Below are 23,361 nucleotides of genomic sequence, written 5' to 3' on the forward strand. Positions count from 1 at the left end.
AGAGCATTAGATGATGGTTATGTTGGATTTTAATAAGAAATATTTTAATATTAAAAATTTTAAGTAATTAACCTTTCAAGTATGGTGTTTTTATAAGTTTATAGCATTTATACTTTTGAAGTTATTAACTTTACTAAAACTGTACTAAGGCTTTTGGGGTACCTTGCATATTTATAGATGATAATATTATGATTAATAATAACTTATATTATTATATAGCACTTGACCCATACTTGATTCTCATGATAACTCAAAGCACGTAAGTACAAATAGCTTTGGTCCTCATTTTATAGAATGAGGCTCCTGAGAGAAGAGAAGTGACTTACCTAGGGTTACACAGCCAGTAAGTCACAGATTAACAGAACCTTAGAGGTGGGAATGACCTCAGTGGCCATCTAATTCAACCCCTATCTGCAGAAGAATGACTTTTACAACTTCCCGGATGATTTTACAAAAAAAACAAAAAACCCAACATGTTGATATTTGTAGATATAGTGTTTTAGGGTTTAGAAAGTACTTCCCTCATAAAAAACTCTCGTGAATTAGATCCTGAAAGCACAATTATCATTATTATAGTTTTAGGGAATGGGAAACTGAGGCATAGAGTAGTTGATTTGCACTACAGTGGCAGGATTTGAGCCTGTTTTTTGAATCCTGGAGCAATGCATTTCTTATTGTACCCAACTACATCTTTTTGAAAAACTCTAGTGCCCATGAGCCCATTATTTCTGAGGACTTTAGACTCCTAGCCCTATGTTGCATCCATCATACAGGGGTAGGGCTGCAGTGTGCACCTTCTCATGTTACACCTTAAAAATTTCTGCCAACCATACCCTGACAGTTGCGCTGCCCAGTCTTCCTAAATCACAAACCCATAATGGAAGGCCAAGCCTTCCACAAAAATGTGCCTTTTTACAGGGAAAAACAGAACTTTAGGCTTCCAAACAGTGCTGTAGACTTCACAGAAGTCTACTTAGCAATCTTGACGTCACACACTATTTTCCCTATTGTTTCCAAATGTCATCTGAGAAATGGGATACAGGGAAGAATCACATTAGAATCAAAGGATTTAGAGGTAGGTAGAACTTTAGAGATCATTTGGGCAAGGGGTTTTTAACTTTTGCGTGTGTGTGTGTGTGTATGTGTGTGTGTGTGTGATGGACCCCTTTGGCTGTCTAGTGAAGCCTGTGGGGTCCTCAGAATAATGTTTTTAAATAATGGAAAGAAATAAATTTGTTAGAGATTAGTGAAAATAAAGTTGTATTTATTTCCCCTATCCAAGTTCTGGGATTTACTAAAAATCTATGGGTTCTAGATAGAGAACACTTGATCTAGTTCAACCTGCTCATCTTACTTATGAGGAAATTGAGACCCAGAAAGGGAAAGTGATTGGCAGAAAGTGACACTGGCAATAATATCTGAGCAGGGATTCAAGCCCAGCACCCCTGCTTCAGGGACTATCCACTGAGCTGCCTTTGAGCTCACTCCCTTTTCTGGGCTCTAGCCATTCTGAGGCATTCTGGATAATTGCTTCAACTCCCGCTAGAAGTTAATCATTCCCTGTTACACACAAGAAACTAAATAGAATGTAAGCTCCCTGAAGCCACAGAACTATTTTGTTCTTGCCTTTCTACCTTTAGCGCCCAGTGCTATGCCTGGCATATAATAGTCCCTTACACATGCTTATTGATTGATACCTGTCATTAAGTGTTAGAATTTGAATTCTAATTCAGATCTCCTGGCTCCAGATCCAGTAGTCTTTTCACTAAAGCACACTAAACTAATTCACCAACAAAAATATGTGTAAGTTTTTAAATACTTCAGAACTTCCCTGCCTCTGTGTACGTGAAATATTCCACTCTTCCATAACTATTTCTGTGGGTCATTTCACCAGCCTTAGCTTTACGCACAAAGTCACCCTAGTTAAGGTTGTCATTGCAGCTCACTTAGATAAACTGAATAACCTCCTAATTGGTATACCAGCTTCAACTTTTCCCCTCTCCAAGTCATTCTCCATATAGTTGCCAAATTTATATTCCTAAAACATGGGGCTGATGCTCTCTCCCCTACTGCAAAAAGCTTCAGTGGCTTCCTACTGATAAAAATTGTTGTTTAATTGTTTCAGACTCTTCATGACCCCATTTGGAGTTTTCTTGGTGAAGATCCTGGAGTGGTTTGCCTTTTCCTTCTTCAGGTCATTTTACGGTTGAGGAAACTGAGGCAAACAGGGTTAAATAACTTATCCAGGATCACACTTCTAGTAACTGTCCGAGACCAGATTTGAACTCAGGAAGATGAATCTTCTTGACCCAGGTCCTGAGCTTTGTCCACTGCACCACCTAACTGCTCCATTGATAACAATGCCAAACTCAACCTGGTATTTAAAGTACTTCACAATCTGGTTCCCAACTAGCTTTTTCTGTCTTATTTCACATTACTTCCCTTCACATTAGCCATTTTCCACTCAAACTGCCCTACCATCTCAACATATCTCTCATTTCTATGGTTTTGCATATATCCATGTGTGGAATGAGGTGCCTCCTCATCCTCTCTCCAAAACCTAAGCTTCCTTCAAGATTAGTAACTAGATGGTACAACGGATAGGGCACTGACTGGACCTGAGTTCAAACGCTGCTTTAGGTTCATACTAACTATCCAAGTCATGTGATCTCTTGGCTACAGTTTCCTCATCTACAACATTGGGGATGATAACAGCATCTACTTCAGAGTGTTGTGAGGATCAAATCAGGTAACACTTCCTTTGCAAACCTTAAAGTGCTATATAAATGCTAATTAGTGTTATTACGAAGGCTGAGTTCAAGGAGTGACTCCTGTGAAACCTTTCCTTTCTCTCCCAGTTGTTAGTGTTCCTACTTTACGTATTTGTCTGTCCATCCATCCATCCATCCACCCACCCACCCACCCACCCATCCATCCATCCATCCATCCATCCATCCATCCATCCACCCACCCACCCACCCACCCATCCACCCATCCATCCATCCATCCATCCATCCATCCATCCATCCATCCATCCATCCATCTATTCATCTATCTATCTATCCATCCACCCATCCATCCATCCATCCATCCACCCACCCACCCACCCATCATCCATCTATCTATCTATCTATCTATCTATCTATCTATCTATCTATCCATCCATCCATCCATCCATCCATCCATCCATCCATCCATCCATCCATCCATCTATCTATCTATCTATCTATCTATCTATCTATCTATCTATCTATCTATCTATCTATCTATCTATCTATCACTGTGCTCTTTCCCCCAGCAAATAGAATGTTAGGTGCCCTAGGGCAGGGACTTGGTTTTTTTTTTAAGTTTTTTGGCTTCTGTATCTCCATGACTATAACACTTCACCTTACACACAGTAAGCACTTACTGTGCCTTTAAGGTGTTTATAAACCTTAAAGTATTTATAAATATGCATAATTTTTAATTGGAGGGAGGGGCATTAGTGAAAATTTCCTTGCCCCCATCTTCCCAAACCACAGCTGCATCCAATATCCTTTAGCTACCCCTCCAGAAACCTTTCTAATCTACTGGTTTCCCAAAGACCATACCATGTCTTTTGTAGATGGGGGGTTTCCGGTAGATGTTGCTTTCTCCAGCAGCTGCCCATTGATGGAGGTAGAGGTGATGAGAAAGGAAAAAAGGAGGAAAAGGACAAAGGAAGAAGCACAAGTCAATCTGTCTGAACACAGAGAGAGCATCTATTTGATCACCTGAACTAAGGGTCCACCATCTCCCCCTTTGGGGAGACTTCTTCCAAAATCAAATTCCCAACCTTGGCTCAAATAGCAATCAAATAAGAAGGGAGACTATGGGAGTGCAGGGTGGGGAGGGGACAAGAGGAGCAATGGGTTCACTGGAGTGTGTCATACTGGTGATGGAATATAGCTTAGGCCCTGGAGGGTGGAGATGGATGCCCAAGGTGTGGAGTGAGCATGCATAGCATGAACCCCATGCAGAATGAATGCATTGGTTAAGACACCCACTGCCCTTTCCCCTCACCCACAGCTCATTCTGCTCCAGGACCCTGTATGCTGGGTTTATCACTAACATCTCATTTCTACTCCACCCATATTATCCTTCAGTGTTGGTTTTGGAGTAGTAGAGAGGTATGGATTTGATGGGACTGGGAAGGGTCCCAGGGAGAATAGGGAGAAATAGGCCTAGTGGTGTGCTGGTAAATGTTTGATAATTGGCTCTGAAAATGTGACTCACTTTTAAGTTGGTCATCACTATTAACATATTGTCCATCACTTTCTTAAGTCTAATCTCTAACCAATCAACAGAACAATAAGGCAAGTCCTGATTTATAGCATTTGCCAATTCCTGAGTTTTAAATACTCACACTGAAAATTTAACAACAGGTTCTTGTGAGCTGGTAAAAAGTTGGCTCTAGCACACCCCTAGATAGGCTCATCCCAAGTTCTCTGATGGAGAAGGGGAAGCATGTGGTTAGTGAGTGAGGTTACTCTTGAGCTATTAGTGGAGCTGTCCAAGCTGAACTAAGAAGCTTGTCCAAGGCCACTGCGTGCCAAGCTTCATGGAGATGTAGACCTGGTGAAGGATGGCAGCCAATGGGAGGCTGAGCTTCTTAGAACTGTAAGGGCTTTGAATCCAACCTCTCGCCCTGGCATCTCTCTGTGGCATTTGTGACCCTCAGTTCAAGCTCTTCCTGTCCCGGGTTATGGCCTCCTATGGTATCTATTGCATGATCCAGCAGCTCTCCTTCAACTGAGCTGAAAACTCTCTCCCTACAGGTGCTGTTCTCTAGGGCCCCACAGAATGCTCCTTTCATAGGACATCCCTTCAGAGAGTCAGTGATCTCTGCCCCCTCAGTCTTCTCTGCTCTTGGCTAGACATTTCCAGTTACTTTAGCTATTCTTACTGTGATATGGTTTGTATTGCCCTTTCGGTGGTAATGAAGTTAGTTATGCTAAGATGAAGACTGAGACTGGAGTGTCTGTCACATATGAGTTTAAAGGGAAAGAAAAGGGGAGGGTATGGGTCATCCCCAGGCCTGATTAAGGGAAGGAGGGCCTCCTTGGCTTGGCAGAACTACTGCCATGTAAACATGGAATCTCATGAAGACCCCACCAAGCATGCACATGGGGCCAGGGCTTCCGCAGCCCGCCTACCTGGAACATGAAAGTGCTTGGGAGCTTGGTAAGAGGTTGGAATGGAGGACCTCACGTCTAACTGGCTATGGTAGGGTGAGCTCCGCCCACTCTCTGCACCTGGAGGGCAGAGGCCCAGGAGAGCCACAGGGGTCACAGAAGAAAAGAGAGGCACAGAGAAAACGGAATAGGCATTAAGTCAGCAGGTGGTTAGATAAGCCATGAACTGGTAGGGGGAGGTGTGGACATGGTGACACAGAAATGGTGAGGCCATTCCTTGGGGAACAAACGAAGGCATTTCTATTCCCCAAGGCTAGCTGCAGAGCAGGAAAGCATGATTTCTCTCTCATGCATGTGGTCCAGGGAAACAAGTCCGACTCTGTTTCCATGTACAGGCCGATGACCCTAGTCATGCTGTGGGCAGAGTAGTCATCAACTGTGAGGCAGCTAAAACTTGTAGCCCTCTCTCTTTGATCCCTAATGCCATCCCCTTGGTTGCCATTCCCACCCTCATCCCACCCCCATCCATAGGATCTTTAATACAAAATATTTGCAGGTCTGGGACCAGGCTATCTTTGTAATTTATTGGAATAGTATTGTTGCAGATGACAAGCTGAGTCAATCCCTGAATGAAGGAGGGTCAAATGACCTAGGCAGTGAGGCAGTCAGGATCCCAAGAACTGAAAGTGGGGTGTGTCCTCAAATAGCTGAAACTATGCTGTAGATTTTAAAACAAATTAATTAGATTGAGGCCTAGGAAGCAGGAGTCTGGATATAGTCAGAGGCTGTGAGGGATCTGGGAAACTGAAGAGGAATCAGGGAAAGAGAACAGGGGTCTTGAAAAAACAACAGGGACCCAGGGAAAGAGAACAATTTCTGGGAAAGAGAACAGGGTCCAGGGAAAGATAATTGGTCTTTCAAGTCCAAAGGAATGTTGGTCTGAGGTTCTGGGCCCATGGTCTCTGGTCATGCACCTAAAGTTCTGATGAGAGTCAGATGAACAGTCTGGAGGGACATTTAGCTTCAGTCTAGACAGATACATATGTTTTTGTGAATCATTTTGTGAACCATTCAACTGCTGCATTTGGCATCTTAATTTCTTGTAGCACTGAGTATGCTTATCCCCAGGTATTATAGACAATAGGCTTGTCCCCTCAAATCCAGTAAGAATTAAACCTGAATATAGTATATTAATCACTGAATCTTAGAATCAGAAAAGACTTCAGAAGATATTCAATTGAGCCCCAAACTCAGGAGAAACCCAAACTCCAACATGATTAGCAAGTGGTCATCCAGTTGCGACTTAAAGACCTTTGGGGAACTCATTACCTTGAGAAGTAGGTAGCCCATTCCACTGCAGGGAAATTTTAATTGTTAGGAGATTTTCCTAATATTGACTCATAATATTCTTTCCTTTAAGTGATTCCATAATTCTCCCAGTTTTTTGTACTTTTGGATCAAACAGAAAAAAATCCTCTTTACATGAAAAGCTTTTCAAGTATTTAAAGACAGTAATTATGTATTCCATTTATGTTTTCATTCTTCAGAATAAAAATTCTCAGTTCTTTCAAGTTTTTTTCTCAAAAAGTGTAATTTCATAGCAATATTCTATGTATTAGGAGTGACCTATGTCTTAAGACAAATACTACAAAGATCTGTGATTTCATCAACATAGGCAATCCAACATGGCAGCCCCCTCCATACTTAATAAGATGGTTCTTCTGAGTTGCTGTGGTTGAAAATAAATCATCCCATGGTGACCCAGCTTTTGAAGATGAGACACTGAGCACTTAGCTAGGCTGGTTCTAGGTGGAGAGACAGTCCATTGTCAGGACCATCCTTGAAGCCTCCTTAGATTAATGGGACATTTCAGAGCTTATGATGTACTTCCCCAGCCTTTGAGAGTCTTGAAACTTCTCCATGCCTTTGTGGAGGAGGAACTTAGTGGTGGACGCAGACCACTATGGTATATAAAATATGACTCAAGAGTCCATGGGTTCCAAACTTTAGAGCTGGAAGAGACCTTCTACGCAGGTCATTTAGTCTAACCCTCATTTTATAAATGAGGAAACTGAGGCCCAAAGAACTTAAGTGACTCATCCAGCATCACATAGATGGTAAGTGGTAGAGCCAGGATTTAAACTCAGGACTTGTGACTCTAAGCTCAACATTTCAACCAAGTTCAGTGTTCTGTCCACTGTATTCAATGCTTATCTACCTTTTCCCTCTTTATTGATAAACCCTTTTACAAAGCATGCATGCTTGGGCCAGAAAATGTGTCTTATAGGAAATGTTAAGAGCAAATGGGCAGATACTTGGATCATCAGGATACGTGGTCATGGTGATACTTGGCCAGCTTTTGGGGGACAGGGCCAATGAGCAGAATATGAGGCTTCCAGCTATCTAGAGTTCAAGTGAAGAATAAAAGTGTCGATCTGGGAGTGAGAATACAGTGAGAGAAAAACATGATGTAGTTAAAGAGCACTGGATTTATAATTAGAATATTTGCTACATATTAACTGTGCAATCTTGGGCAAGTCTCTTTGGGCTTCACTTGCCCTCTCTGTAAAATAAAGGGATTGGATTAGATGAGTTGAAGTTTCCTTTCATTTCTGTACTTCATGACCAAGAAATTTAAGAAAAATTTTGCCCAATTCCCAATGAGATCCAAGCCTTCCTAGGGACCTTGGTTTCAGTAGGTCCTCCCTGGGTTTAGGAAGACTCACAGCATTGACTCCAAACCATGGACCTAAAGGAGATCATTGAGTCCTACCATGTCATTTTATAGATAGGAAAACTGAGAGCCAGAGAGAATTATTAGTTTCCTCCAGGTCATCTATCAAGTTTTATGTGATTCAAATCTACCTGCCCTAACTTTCAGGGCAAAGACCTTTCCATTCAATGAGGTCATGTTTAAGCTGCCAAGTTATTTTAATATAGAGGCATCCTTTCTTCCAAACATGAAGAACCTCAAAAGACAAAGCTGTCAATGAGATTAGCAGAAGCCCAGGAAGAAATTCGTTGTAGGCAGTCTACCTAGTCCTACCTAGGTGTTTGTTGAAGCTCACTACCTCTGCCTCTGTGCCTTATTCATCTTACCTGAGCGATAATAATGGTGGGGTGAGCGGGGAAAAGTAGGAGACATGCCCTGACGGCTGTAAGTTGGAGAATCAATGTATCCTGGGCTGGAGGCTCGCCGCTGCCGGAGGTCTAGGCTCTCAAAAATATCCTATAGAGAGGAGAAGAGTCATTACTTGGAAGCATGAACAAAAAAGGGGACACCAGCACCCAAGGAGAGTGAATGTTTGCCCAATGATCTAACCCAGATGGCAAATAGGGAAGGACAAAACTTCCCATATCCAAGCTCTTCTTGAGGATCCCAATCAGGAAAGAAGTTGCCCATAGCTTATTACCTGTAGGGTGGTAGCACAAGGTCTTCCTTGCTCACTCATGGGCAGCTCTGAGGGCATGAAATGGGACCCTGGTGGCCTTCTTTCTAAAACAACTACTGGTATCTTTAGTCAGTGATCATAGAAAAATGGGATTGTGCTAGTGAGTCTTGAAGTTGAAGCAGCCTATATTCATTTGGTGAGAATGGGAATATTAGGGAACTCATAAGTCATTGACCTTCTCCACCCTGTCCCCACCCCAGTTTGGGGGAGGTAGAGAAGAATAACGGAAGGTCTTTGACCTAGATAGGAGTCACAGCTCCTTTTTTTGGTAGGGGAGGGATGATGGAGCTGTCTACCACTTACGGGTTTTATGTATAGGGTCAAGTCTTTCCTGCAGGTTATGGAATTACCTGGGAATATGGTGATAAGGTTCCCATAGACTTAGGAGAAGTGCAGTAATGTATATCCAGGCAGCAAAGAAAAAAAGGAAAGAGAAACATAGAGAATGGGGTACAATGTGATTATATGACTCAGAGAAGAAAGTGCCTTTTTTCTTCCCCAGAGTTCATCTGTCCTTCCTAGGCAGCAGCTCCCTTAGGAGGTGAAGTTCTAAACTTCAGAAGAATCTCTTTTGAGTGACATTCAGGTCCTCTACAAACTGGCTTCCAGCCAAACTGTCCAACCATTGTTTCACATGACTTCCCTTCACATCCTACAGTCCTGCCAAGATGGATTATTTGTTTATTCTCCAGTATCATCTTTTTCTCCTCTGCCACTGCATTCCTACCCAAGCCCTTCCTTGTGCCCAGAATGCACCCCTTCTTCACATGCTACTGAAATCCTTCTCATCCTTCAAGGTCCATCTTGTGCATTGCATCTTCTATGGAGCCTTTCCTGATTACCCCAACTAAAAGTATTCTCTCCCACCTTAAATTTTCAAAGAGTATTTTGTCTGGATCTGTTCCTAGCCCAAATATCATATTCTACCTTGTATTATACACATTTGTGTACATGTGTTATTCACTGTAGTAGACTATGCTCCTGAGGGTAGGCACTACTTTACATCATTTTTCTTAGTTTTGTAATCCCTTTGTAAATGAACACTGAGCTCTGATAGATGCTTAACAAATATTTATTGGATTAGATCAAATCAGATCATATTTATTGTATAAATGTGCCTCACCTCACTCTGCAAATGGCACAGAAACTGTGTCAATTTTTCCCCCTCTGTGTCTCCAACTTAGCCTAGCATAAAACCTTGTATGTACTGCAGATACATCAGCAAGAGACTGGTCTGTCACACTACTGGTAATTAAGATTTGGGGAACTGAGTTGAAGCGACTGAAGGGAACCTCTGTGAATGACTGGAGTCTTATTTGGCTCCAACTAATGTAATATAGTAGATATGATGCTGGAGCTGGATTTAGAGATGGGAGGGACCTTTTAAGATCTCACATCCAACCTGGTCATTTTACATATGAAGACACTGAGGCCTAAAGATGTTTAGCTGCTTGATATGCTGCAAGGGGATGTGTATGTTTCTCAGAGCCAGAATTTCAATGTAGATCTTTTAACTTCAAACTCAGTTTTCTTGCCACTGTGCTATGTTGATTTATTTCCTTAGTTTGTTAATTAAATTAATGCTTCATTCAGGGAGACAAACATCAATCCATTACTGAATGTGCCTTCTGACTGAGCATCAGATCTTGCCTAATCCCTGCTTCAAACTCAGGCCACTCACAGGGTAGTTGGAAGGACACAGAGCTTCTGCTGTGACACACAAGCCCCTTAAGAAAAGAGATGATCACTCTTTGGGACTCCCTCTGAGAGGGATAATTGATCCATTTTCTCATCTTTCAAGGTCTAAGGATCATGTCTCCCAAGGCAAGGGCATTGTGTATCCTGCCATCTCAGGCATTCTAGCTATATCTCTAGGATAGAGAGCCTGTAGCCTGAGAAGTCCTTACCTCTTTGCCCTTTCTTTCTTCCTCATCCTGATTTCATTCCACCTAATGTTATTTGCCTTTGCTTATGTGAAGTAAAATTTGCTCATAGCAAAAGTGCTATTACTTTGAGCACTGCTGACTGGCTTGCTTCTTCTGGGGAAACCTCCAGGACCCCCAAAAGCAGTTGCAATGTACTGAGACAGGAAGAAACATGAAATGTCTAGAAAGGCTGCCTGGAGCCAAGTTGTAAAAGGGCTTTAAACGCCAAGCTGAGAAATGTGTATTGTACCTAAGCTACCCATGATCTTTTAATCGCCAAATCTAATGCTTTTCTCCCTCAATATTGGTCCTTCTCGACTTCTTTGCAGCATTTGACACTGTTGACTTCCTTCTCCTCTTGGAGAGGTTTTGTTTTCAATTTTGTGGCCTTTTGTGTCTGTCAGACACTTTTTCCCATAATTATCCTCTTAGATCTTCTCAGTTGTCCTGGCTGGTTGTCTATCCAAGTTACCTGCACTAAAGGTGGGTTTTCTGGAAAGCTCTGTCTTGGACTTCTCTTTTTGCTCTCTAGCAAAACTGTAGGTCATGATCCTATGTGAGGTCAAGCAAAATTTGGCAATAGTAAAAGGTTTCTGAATGTGCAACAACCAAAAGTTAATTAATGAATCTGAGGTGTTTCTGGCAGTGCTTGCCTGTGTTGTGTTTAAGAAGCCCTGCTCTATACTATGTAACTTGTGACCTCATCAGCTCTGCTGGATTGAATTATCATCTTGACACAAATGATTCCAAAATCTATTTATACAGTCCTAATTTCTCCACTCAGCTACAGTCGTGACATCTTGAATGGGATATCATGGAGACATCCCAAACTCAACAAGTCCAAAAGAGAACTTCTCTTTTCCCCAAAACCTCTTCCCTTGTGAATTTTTATATTATTGTCAAGGGCACCACCATTCTCCTGGTCACCCCAGTGTCCTCCTCAACTCCTCACTCTCATCCTATATATGGAATCTGTTAGCAAGTCTTGTGTTTCTACTCTCATAACACCTTGTATATAACATCCCTTTCTCACTACTCAAAGCCACACTAGTTCAGGCCAGGCTCTTACCACCTCTTGCTGGAACATTACAATAGCTTTCTAACTGGTCTCCCTTCCTCTGTGTCCACTCCAATCTGTCCTCATTCAGCTGTCAATGTGATTTTTCTAAAGTACAGCTCTGACCATGTCACCCTCACCCCTGCCCCCATGATAACCAGTGGCTTTCTATGACCTCCTCAAACACAAACCTATTTAGCATTTAAAATTCTCCATAATCTAGCCCCTTTTTATGTTTTCAATCTGCATCCACTTCACTTTCTTCCATGCACTCTATGAATGAGCTACACTGGCCTATTTACAGTTCCTCTAACATGATCCTTCATCTTTCATCTCCATGCCTTTGCCCTGGCTATGCATGGAAGCCTCTCCCTCCTTACCTCCACTTCTTACTTTTCCTGACTCCCTTCAAGACTTAGTTCAAAGCCCACCTTCTGCAGGCTTTTCCTAGTTCCCACAGTACTACTTTACCTCAAAGGTTCCAAAAGATTATTTTCATTTATTTATTGAATTCTATTTATTTATCTTACAAATTATGGCTATACTATAAAATAATATTCATTCATTCATTCGTTTATTTATGAGGTACCAGTCTTACTTTCCCTGTTCGATGGCTCCCCTTGCCTTTAGAGTAAGATATAAACTTAGCCTGACATTTAAATCTCTCCTTAATCTGGCTCATACTATTTTATTTTCCATTTTGACATTATCCTTCATGAACTCCATGATCCAGCCAAACTGAGCTACTAGCTATTTCCTAAATTTACTATTCGTTCTGCTCTCTGTGTGCTGTCTGTCTCCTAGTCTGTCTCATGCTGTTTCTCATGTTGGAGTACACTCCTTCCTCAAATCTGCTTCTTAGAACTCTTGTTTTCCTTGTAGGCTCAGTTCAGGTGGGTGCTATGTCCTATGGAACGTTGTTCCTGATCCCCCCAGTCATTAATGCTCTCTCCCTCCTAAAATTATCTTTTATTCATTTGTCTATTTACCCATTGTGTGTCCCCTACTCCACTTAGGAGAATGTAAACTCATTGAGGGTGAAAATTGTTTTGCAGTTGTAACTGTCACTGTACTTAGTAGATAACTGATAATATTTGTTGAGTTATTATTTTTGAATTAAAGTGACTTATACAAGGTCACACACATAGATTGTGGCAGAATGAGGACTCAAATCCAGGTTTCCTGGTTCTCAGTCTCTTTTACTTTCCAGTGTGCATTGTCGTTCCCCTTCAGATCACAGGTGCATAACATTACTACGGTACTAAGTAGCAGAGTTGGGATTTGAACCTATGGCCTCGGTTTCCAAATCCTTTACACTACATCATCAGATCTTAATGATCCCTCCATGCCCCCTTAGAATAGGTGAGATGTAGTACCTCCCCGTAGCTATATCTCTCCAGCATCTCATCCGAGGTGTATCTGTGATAGGGTTCATAGGAAATGAGGTCTGGGCGCTGAACCTCATAGATAGACTTAATCTTGGGAAGAGCTGCCAGGTCTTTGTAATTAAGGATCTCGTTATCCACTTTGGCCTGGGGAGAGGGAAAGACAGAGACAGGCAAAGAGAAGGAAGGTAAAAGGAAAGTCAAGTGCTGACGGCAGAGAGGAAGCGAGGGCTGTGGCTGTCACTGAAGTCCTAAAAGAGAAAGGCAGGGCATATTTGCAACTATGGACTCCTCAGAAGTAGAAGAGGAGGGTTGAACAGAATCCCAGAATTCCAGAGCTACACATGTAGATATGACTTTAGAACACAGAATGTTGGAGCTGGAAGGGACTTTGGGACAGAGAACAAGGAAAGATAACTGAGGAAACTAAATCTTAAGCCTGAAGATGAAGCATGTTTCTGTCCTCTTCACAGAGAGGTGGTAGACACTTTAGATACAGAATGAGGCATACATTTTCAGATATGTCCAATGTGTTGATTTGTTTGCATTCTCTGCATTTATTATGGAGGGGAGGTTCTTTGCTGGGAGGAAGGGAATGTCTCATTGGAAACTAACAATGATGCTAAAAAAGAAAGATTATAAATACAAATTTAAAAAAAGAATCTAAGGCTCAAGAGAGTACTTGCTCCTAGGAAAGAGAGCAGGGAAATGTATATTTGAGTACAGAGGGATGCTCATGTTCTAGAGACTGAATTCAGAGATTCCCTTAGGGCCTGTTAGAGTTTACTACATTTAAGCCCACGGGCTTGGTCTCTTTCTCCCATTTATCACAAGTTTGGAGTACTTTGGGCCCCGAAAAAAAAAAGACTTGAATAGCCCAAAGAATAAAAGATGACAGACAGAAGTTTGTTTGGGATGACTTTGTAGTGATACCTTTATTTATCCTGCCTTGTGTCATTTTATCCTCTGGTATGGCTCCCACATCTATAGCCTATCCACAATACTCATTTTCTCTTCTCCTAAATATTTTTAGCCAAAGAATCATGATTTAGAGCTAAAAGGGACTTTAGGGATTACATAGTTCAGCTCCCTCATTTTATGGATGGAAAAACTGAGGCCCAGAGATGGGAAGTGATTTGCCTAAGATTAATCTTATAAGCTCCTTGGAAGCAGGAGCTTTGTATGCCCAGGGAAGAGCACACAGCAATCAGTTAATACATGCTTGTTGACTGATGCATTTGTTGATAATAAGTTTATGGCTCCCTGGCCTTTGTGAAGTGTATGAATTTGTCTGCCGTCTTGCCAGTGATACTGCCCTCGTCCTCAACCTAACCCTCAGCTGGCGTCCTTGGAGTCCTCTCTACCTCCATTCTCTCTCTTTTGAACACTTAAAGCAAAGCCCTGGGGGACACAGAGGGGTTGGTTGGAAGACACATCTAGAAGGGCTACATACGCAGATGACTCTGTTGGGGGACCCAATGCTGGAGCCAGGTGGGGAGATGGAAGTCTCAGACGTCCTCCTGTGCTGTGTGGAGGAGAGAGAAGAGTGAGGGCTTTTGAATACATAGCACATTGATCAACAGTCTTTAAAGTGGGACACTGTGATATGATCCCAAGAGGTACAGGATCAACTAGCTGGAGGCTAGATAGACTGTACCTCATCTCACAACCACATTCCCTCAGAATTCCAGTAATATTCTGTTACCTGTATTTAACAAATGATCTTCTGAAAACAGAACACACTTTGGGGTATACTCTGCATTATTAACATTTTCTCCATCACTTTCTTAACTCTAGACAGTCAACAAGACAATAAATCAAACCCCAATTTGTAGCATTTGTGAATTTCTAAGGTATAAATGTTCAAATGGAAATTTTAAAAATTGACTTTCATTAGCCAATACAAGTGAGTCTGGCCCAGCCTTGCTCTCCCCTCTCATAGTGCAAGCTCCCATCCTTTCCCTTTCTGCTTTTGTAGGCCCCTCAGGGCAATTATGTCCTAAACTGTACCCAGGCACCTGCAACAACACCTGCACGGTTGGGAAAACTGTATCTTCATCTGCCTTCCATTCCTCAACCACACACACACATCCTTACGGCCCTCCATTCCCTCCCTCCCCTGCTCATCAACTGCAGCAAGTGTCCCCTGGCTGTCTCTGTACTATGGGGCAGAGATTGGTAAGCAAGACCCTCTTCTCCACCCCTTTTCATATTTGACGAGAGAGTGGTGCCTAAGAAGATAGTTAGTCTGCATCACAGATCTCATTATATCATCTGCCCTCAAACTTACCACTCTTATTTCTTCCCTGTTACTGTTTAGGATATCACCATCTTTCCAGTCACTCAGGTTCAAAATCTGTGTCACTGTGGAGACCTTACTCTCACTCACTCCACATAGCTAATCATTTGCCACTTGAAGGTCCTGGCTTATCCATGTTGAAATTTTTCAGAAAATCAGATATTACTAAAACTCCTATGGAGCCAGTTTTACATTTTTCCTGCATTTTCCTACCAATTAACAACTAGTTATCAATATATGATCTATCCTTATCAGTATCTGAATATGAATGAGTCATAATGAAAGGATCAAAATTCTGTGTGTTCCTAATTTATCACTGGACTCTTAATGAGGCCTTCCTTATGTTAATAAAAAGATCAAATGACTTACTCATTGGGGGTTAACCTTATGATCTCTGATCAGTTAATGATACATCAATTCCACCCAGCAGCACAAATTGTTCAAGCTGGTAACCTTGAAATCTGGTTTTGGATCCTAAACCTGCAATATATTTGCTGTAGAATCTTGGCGAAGTCCCTTCCTCTCCTTGAGTTTCAATTTACTCATTTCTGAAATGGGGATGTAACACTAGCATTACCTACCTCACAGGGTTGATTGGAGAATAAAAGGAGAGAATTAACAGTGCTTTGTAAATTCTAAAACACCAGCAAGAGTCTTCATTTTCATCATCAATCATCACCATCATCATCACCCCCACCCCACCCCCACCACTTCCATCATTAAGTAGTTAACAGTTATTTCCTAGATGTACATACAATGAACATATAGAATTTGATTAAATTTGATGGTAATTCTATATTTTACTCATTCCTCATGATATATTTAATATTTTTTTTCTTTTTTCTCTCTCCATTTATGTAAATGTGTGCACATAAAGACAGAGCCAGCCTTGGGGTTAGAAAGGTCTACCTCTGAGGCTAGGTGACTAAACAGCAAGTCATTGAAGCTATTAACACTCTGAGCAATTCTCTAAGACCAGACACTACAAGTGGGCAGTTGTGTCCACTTCAGTGTGGGGAGTTTCCAAACTGGAGGTCAATCAACATTTATTATTAAGCACCTACTATGTGTGAGGCATTGTGCTAAGTTCCTTACACTGATGAAATCAAAGGTCTGACATCCCACTCCACTCCCACCAAAGTGCAAATGACATTTCCAATAGTTTGGGAGGATCCAGATGTTTGGTTTTCAATTGAAAAAGTGGAAAGAGAATTCTTTTCAGATTTTTTACTTGAGTGTTCAACACTTCTAGCTAAATGAATGTGTAATACTTTGGATGGATATATTTAATATTTTTTAAAAGCCTCAAATCTAATCAGTAAGGGTACTCCCTATAGATCATAATCCCTTCACACATGAGTAAATGCCTTCAAAAGTTACTGTGAGACTAAGAATTTATCCTTACGTTGCCAACTCTCTGGTGAATCAGGCAGCAGAATTAGCTAACCTCTCCCTCAGACAACAGACACATGATCCATGGCTGGGGCTGTCCAACTTGGTAGAACCTCCTAGAGTTTGAGTGTTATTGGCACAGGAGGGTTACCTCCATATCATGATGGGATATCAGAAGAGTTGTTGTTTTTTTGTTTTGTTTTAGTGGAGATCTTTTTTTGAATATATTTCAGTGCTTCTAGGATTTGTGGTTTCACTGATATGGGTGCTTCTTCCATTGATATGCTTTAATGAGCATATTGATGAGTCTTTGTGACCCAAAGACTGTATTTCCTATTGGATTACCTTCTGATGATGGGCTTCTCTGAGTCTAGACAGTCTGGTCATTGGGTGATGACACATGGTTTGTCGCTGGGTCTCTGCAGCTTGGAATCAGTTACATACTAGAATTTGTTTTCCACTGGCAAAGATGTCATGAACCCTAGTTCTATATCATGATGAGATACCAGAAGGTAGCTAGTGGATATCTGACTGGGAGTCAGGAAAACTCAAATAGGAATACTGCCCCCATGACTTACTAGTTGTATAAATCTGGAGAAGTCACTTAACCACTCAGTCTCAGTTTCCCCTTACGGAAAATGGGTATATTATCTACCACATGGAGTTGTTGTGAAGGGTAAATGAGAATATATGTAAAGAGCCTTGTAAATCTTAAAGTACTATTATTATTATTAATGTATATTATAATATTACATATAATATATTATATACTGTGTGACTCCAGGCAATTCTCTTAACATCTTGGCTTCAATTTCCCCATCTATCAATGTGAATAATAATATTACTTACCTAACAGGGTGGTAGTGAGGAGCAAATGAGATTTTATATATATATATATGTGCGTGTGTGTGTGTATACAAACACACATACATAAATATAAAGTATTTGGCGAATCTTAGAGCATTATATAAAAAGTTATTATTAAATACTAGCCATGTTGAGCTACAAAAATCACTTAACCTTTTTGTCTCAGTTTCTTCATCTATAGAAAGAGGATAATAATAGCACCTAACTCACAGAGTTGTTAGAGAATCAAATGAGTTGCTATCTGTAAAATGTTTTGCAAATTTTAAAGAATTATATATTAATTGTATATAATATATACCATCATATATAAATTTTATATAATATCATTGTTATTTGATGAAGGACTTTATGATATAAAAAGTCAAAGATCTTCTTGGGGTTATGTCATTCATGTGAAGACATTTAATATCATTACTACTTAGTGGAGGATTTTATGATATAAAACCCCAAAGTATCTACTTGGGAACGACTGTAAGACTGGCTCATGAGCTGGCAATAGTTCTTCAGTTTCCAAAGAACACCATGGGTCTGGCAGCTGCTTCTCCAAGCAGAGAAACTGAGATGGAAGGATGGGCTCTGACTGGGTAGTCATTGGATAGATACTGGGACAACTGGTCCCCCAACAAGACAGCATAGTGAGTGTCCACTCCTGTGGCTCTTCCATATAGAATGTGAACTCAGAGAAGCTTGCCTGGAGAGCTCAGAGAACACATGCCATAGGATTACAGAATTTGAGGCTGACAGAGATCTTTGGGATCATCCAGTTCCATCCCCTCATTTTAGAAGAGGAGAAAGATCCAAAGAGTGGAAACATCATAAAGAAGTAGAACTGGGGATCAAAGAAAAGTCCCCTATCTCTAGATCCAGCTGTCTTCCTTGCTTCAGACTGTAAACTTCCTCTGACTTGCAGAACTGTGGTTGATTCTGAGATCAGCTATCCCTAACCCCATTCCCCAAATTAGGTAGTAGGTGAAACACTGTATAAACCAGCAACAGGGCCAATGCTGATGATTCTCAAGGATCTTGCTGGGGAGTTGCTTATGAGGGTGTACTCTGGTGTATGCATAGAGCAAAGGAACTTAGATGACGCTTGGAACCCTGAGGAAGTCTGAGGTGTTTAATGACAGTTCCAAAGCTCTCCTTACTCATGAATGACTATGCTGGGGGTCTGCACCTCAGGCCTTTGCCTCAAGCAGATGAATTTTGTTTTCTGTATTCCTGGGACAGCGAGGATCCCTAATAGGCCATCTCTTTTGGTCAATGTGTGTGTGTGTGGGGGGGGGGGGGGGGAGAAGCAAATTGATGGGGGTGGCTGTAGGGAATCAGGGGCTATTCCAGGTTGCTCAGAAAGTACAAAAGGAAAATAGCCTGAGGTTAGTCTGGCTAGACATATTTTGAGGACATGACTACACAGTATCCTTCCAGTGAATGCTAACCGGGGAGGACTAATTCCCTTGAACACATAAGAAACTGCACAAAACAAACAAACAAACAAAACCCTTTGAACTGCCCTACAAGGTTACTGCGAAGATCAAATGAAACGGAATAAGACAAAACTTTTTAAGCTAGAAAGTGTTCTGCATAGGCAATAATAGATTGTTATTAGTCATATCAGATTCTCTTGTGCTCAGAAAGAGATAGGGCAGTGGCTCAGCTGGGTTACTAAATAATAGATAAGCAGGAAGGATAGGAAAGATTATATCAGCTTCAGCTCTCCTGTATCCAGAAAGGTTTAATAAGATTTAAATTTGGAAGTGATCTTCAAGAGTCTACTTTCAGATGAGTATAATGATAATAATAAGAATTGCTAAGATTTATAGAATGCCTTGAGATTTGCAAAGCATTAAATATGTTTTATTTCTTTTAATATTCACAACAACCCCAGAGGTAAAGTCTATTATTATCCCCATTTTGCAGATAAGAAAATCCAGGCTGGCAGCAATTAAGAGACTTGCTCAGGATGACACAGCTACACAGCTATGTATCTGAAATATGATTTGAACTCAGGCCTTCCTATTTTCAAATCCATAAAATCTCTAAATTAGATCAAATGATCTCATAAAATCATGTCCATATCTCTAATCTACCTTGTCATCTGTGTAAGTAAACTGAGATCCAGGACAGGGAAGTGACTTAACATTGGTAATTTAAGTATCAGAACCAGGATGCAATGACTGGTACTTAGACTCCCATGTTGTTTCCATTAAACTATATGTACTGGGTAAAATGGAGGTGAATAAGGCTCCTCTAGGCATACATAATCATAAATTCAGCCTTGAAATAGACTTACCCAGTCCATTTCCTTTCCTTTACTTTAAAGATGAGAGAACAGAAAACAAAGAGAAGAGAAATTCTTTGTCCTAGCTCACAGATCTAGTAAGTAGGATTGGGATTCTGTCTCTTCACCTGCACCAGGCACCAGGCTGACTGTATCATTCACATGGATTCAGACAGTGGTTGGGGGAAGGAGGGATACTTCTAGGTCCCCATCACTTAGCATTACCTAAATTTGCTTACCTTTAATTTCTTCTCTGCCCGGGCTGCCTGTTTACAGATAGGGTGCCATACCTCAGAACCTAGCAATCCAGGAGAACAACATACATTTAGAGATATCCAAATTCATCCTCACTCTATGCTGTCCATCCCAATTCATTCATCATTGATTCACTCACTCATTTATTCATTCAACAAACTGATTGAGCCCATGTAATCTGAGGCTGCAGAAATCGAAGCCTAACTTCCACTGTGAAGGTGGGGAGTGGTGACCGTTCTCTGCCCCCAGTGAGACCACAGTTGGACTGTTGTGAGCAATTCTGAATGCTGGGATAGAAGAAATGCATTATTAATGAGCAAGAGCTAGTTCAGAGAAAGGGGCTAGGATAATAGGGGCCCTAGAAATCATATCCTACCAGGGTTGACTAAGGAAAATGGGGATGTTTCGCTTAAAAAAGAGACTACTAGGGTAATGTGATCACTGTCTTCAAAAGATTTTGAAAGGCTGTCACATGGAAAAGGGATCAGGCTTCTTTTGTTTGACACTAGAAGGCAGAGCTGGGGGAGCAGCATCTGTGTGAGGGATTCTGGTGGGAGTGGAAGCCATAGGGAGGCAAATTTTTGCCCATTATGAGGAAATATTTTACAATTAGGGCTGACCCATGTGCAATGGCCTGCCTTAGCAGGTAGTGAGCTCCCTGTTACTGGAGGTCTTAGATGAACACTGCTTAGGGATATTGTAGAAGGTATATCTGCTCAGGTACATGTTGGGAAACATGACTTCTGAGGTTCTTCCCTCCTTTGATATTCTATGAGTCATAGGCTCATAGCATCCGATTTAGAGCTAGAAAAAACAGTAAAGATAGTTAGTCTAAGACCCATATTCTGTAGATACACATGATCTATCATATCTAGTTAGCTTCAGACCCCAGACCATGTGTCACATACCATTTGATCATCCACCTTGGCCATCTTCTTGCCACCTGCCCTGCTGCTGCACATATCCTATGCGCCCTCCTGATTTTCCCTGCTTTTTTATGGAAAGTCATAACATAATATTACCATTGCTTCTGGAAAGGATATGGCAATTGAATCTGTTATGGTTCCACTCACCCACAAGTCTTGTGATCTCTGAAACCAAACACTGTTCATTCCCCCATTTTCTGGCCACTATTTTCATACGTTTGTTGTTTTCCCTAACTAAATTGTAATCTCCTTGAGGGCCGGGGATTTCTTGATTTTTGTGTATGTATTCCCCAGTGCTGACACAACAAGTGCTTAGTTATGATTCTTCCATTCATTGATGAGGAAACTGAAGCCCACGTCAGGGAAGTGATTTTCCCAAGGTCACAGTGTAATAAATAGAGCTAAGATGTGAATCCAAATCCACTTATTATAACCCCAGGTTCTAAACCATGATGGATAAAAAGGTAAATTAGATATGATCTTGCTCTCAGAGTTCTCATTCCAATAAGGAAAATAAAATAAAGGCTCATATATCTAAAATAAAAGCCAGCATGCATATAGATATAAACAAGATAACTATGGAGCAATGAGAAAGTTCTTATGAGAGAGTAACCATATTTAATTGGGAAGATCAAAGAACCCTTCACATAGGAAGTGGCATCTAAGCTGGGCTTGGAAAGAAAGAAGGATTTTCCAAAGCAAAAACTTTGTGTTAGGGAGGAAGAGAAGAACATTTCAGAGAGATGGAACAGCGTGAGCAAAGATACAGATACTGGAAATACAAGGTGTTTTTAGAAATAGTTAGTAGCCAGTTTGATTGGAGAATAATGTTAAGGAAGAGGAATGGGAAAAGAGGTGAACTTGGGCTCTGAAGACGTGATTTCACTTATCAGTTCTATTACGTCCTAGCTGTGTGATCCTCGACACATGACTTCAGCTCTTTGGGTCTCAGTAATCTTAACATAAATGGTCATAATAGTACTTACACTACCTACTTTCATAGAATTGTGGGAAAACAGTGATTTGTATACCTTACATTCCCAAAGAAATGTGAATTATTAATATTGCTGTTATTTTAGTTATAAATGTTTTGTAGTTACTTGAAAGATTTATAGTTTTATCAGTATGAGTAGTCTCTCCATACTTTAGCAAACCGTTTAATTAACACCCTGGGGAGGAATTATCAGTTACTAGAGACAGTCTCTCCCACTTTAGAAACAACTGTAAGTCTCTCTGACAATGGTATCAGCCATCACCCTATACACATTCTTTTTCTTCAGGCCTACATGTCTCTCAGATTTTCTCCAGGGTAAGATTCTATGCCTTTATATTGTCATTGCAGATGATATTACGAAACTCTATGTCAGAGCTGGGAGGGATATTAGAACATAGAACCTTAGGGTCAGAAGGGCCCTTAGCACATGGAATGTCAGTACTGGAAGAGAGCTTAGAACATAAGCCATAGTGAGTCATAGACTGGAACGGATCTTCAAATACATAGTGTTGGAATATAGAAAACACTATGAAAGCTAAAAAGGACCTTGGAACATAAAGCACTGAATTTCAGAGCTGAAAGGTATCTTAGAGTTCAATTTTAGACTTTCTTTCATTTATTTACTTGAGCGATTTTTTTAAGCATATATGCGATATACTTGAAAGAGCCCTAATCTGGCTATCGATAGAACTCAGTATCAAGTCCCCAATATGCCAGTAATCTTCTGTGTGGTCTTGGGCAAATGATTTCCCCTCTCTAGACCTCAGTTTCCTTATCTGTAAAATGAAGGGGTTGGGCTCTAAGGTCCCAGTTCTATGACTCCATTTTTCTAAGAGCAGGGACTTCTTAAAATGAACAGTGATTGCTGCTTTGAACTCTTCTCTTGCCTTGTTTTCCTTGCCCATAAATGGTGGAAATGAATACTGGTGACCTCTTAGGGAGGTCATGTGGGTAACAAGCAGGGAAAAAAAAAAGAACTTTGGCTACACTCAGAAATAAAAGCCAAGGACCCCGCCTGTCTCTTCTTCTTCTGGCATCTTCCCCCTTCTGAAGGCATAACAAAGTAGAGACTGTTCCAGCCTGGCTCTTAAAGAGCTTGCCCCCTTCCTGGCCTTTTTACAGTAGACTCTGGGGCTGGGAGTGGTGTGGGTAGTGAGGAAGGTCACTATCCATTATCCAGGGATGACTGGCATGTGGAGAATATCCTGGAGTCTTCTGGATTTAGAATCAGGCTTGGATTATAGAATGTCTGCGTTTCAAGGGATTGTACAGATGATGGAATGTTAGGGCTGAAAGAGACCTTATTTCAGAGGCCAAAGGAAAGGCTTAAAGTAGTTAAGCTAGTTGTAATAAAAAGCCCTCTACTGACACTCCCCCT

General features: G+C 41.1%; 1 protein-coding gene across 1 annotated transcript in view; it reads right to left on the bottom strand.

Annotated features, from left to right (window-relative positions):
* ABLIM3 (actin binding LIM protein family member 3) overlaps positions 1-23,361 on the bottom strand; it is a 167,797-nt gene that overhangs the window by 20,996 nt on the left and 123,440 nt on the right. The window contains exons 8-14 of the mRNA XM_072631018.1: positions 20,048-20,106; positions 14,426-14,497; positions 12,964-13,119; positions 8,956-8,985; positions 8,253-8,382; positions 5,175-5,273; positions 3,591-3,641 (exon numbers count right to left, since the gene is read on the bottom strand). Of these exons, the coding sequence (XP_072487119.1) occupies positions 3,591-3,641; positions 5,175-5,273; positions 8,253-8,382; positions 8,956-8,985; positions 12,964-13,119; positions 14,426-14,497; positions 20,048-20,106 (597 nt within the window). The remainder of the gene's footprint in view (positions 1-3,590; positions 3,642-5,174; positions 5,274-8,252; positions 8,383-8,955; positions 8,986-12,963; positions 13,120-14,425; positions 14,498-20,047; positions 20,107-23,361) is intronic.

This window comes from Notamacropus eugenii, chromosome 1 (assembly GCF_028372415.1).
Source record: "Notamacropus eugenii isolate mMacEug1 chromosome 1, mMacEug1.pri_v2, whole genome shotgun sequence".
NCBI lineage: Eukaryota > Metazoa > Chordata > Mammalia > Diprotodontia > Macropodidae > Notamacropus > Notamacropus eugenii.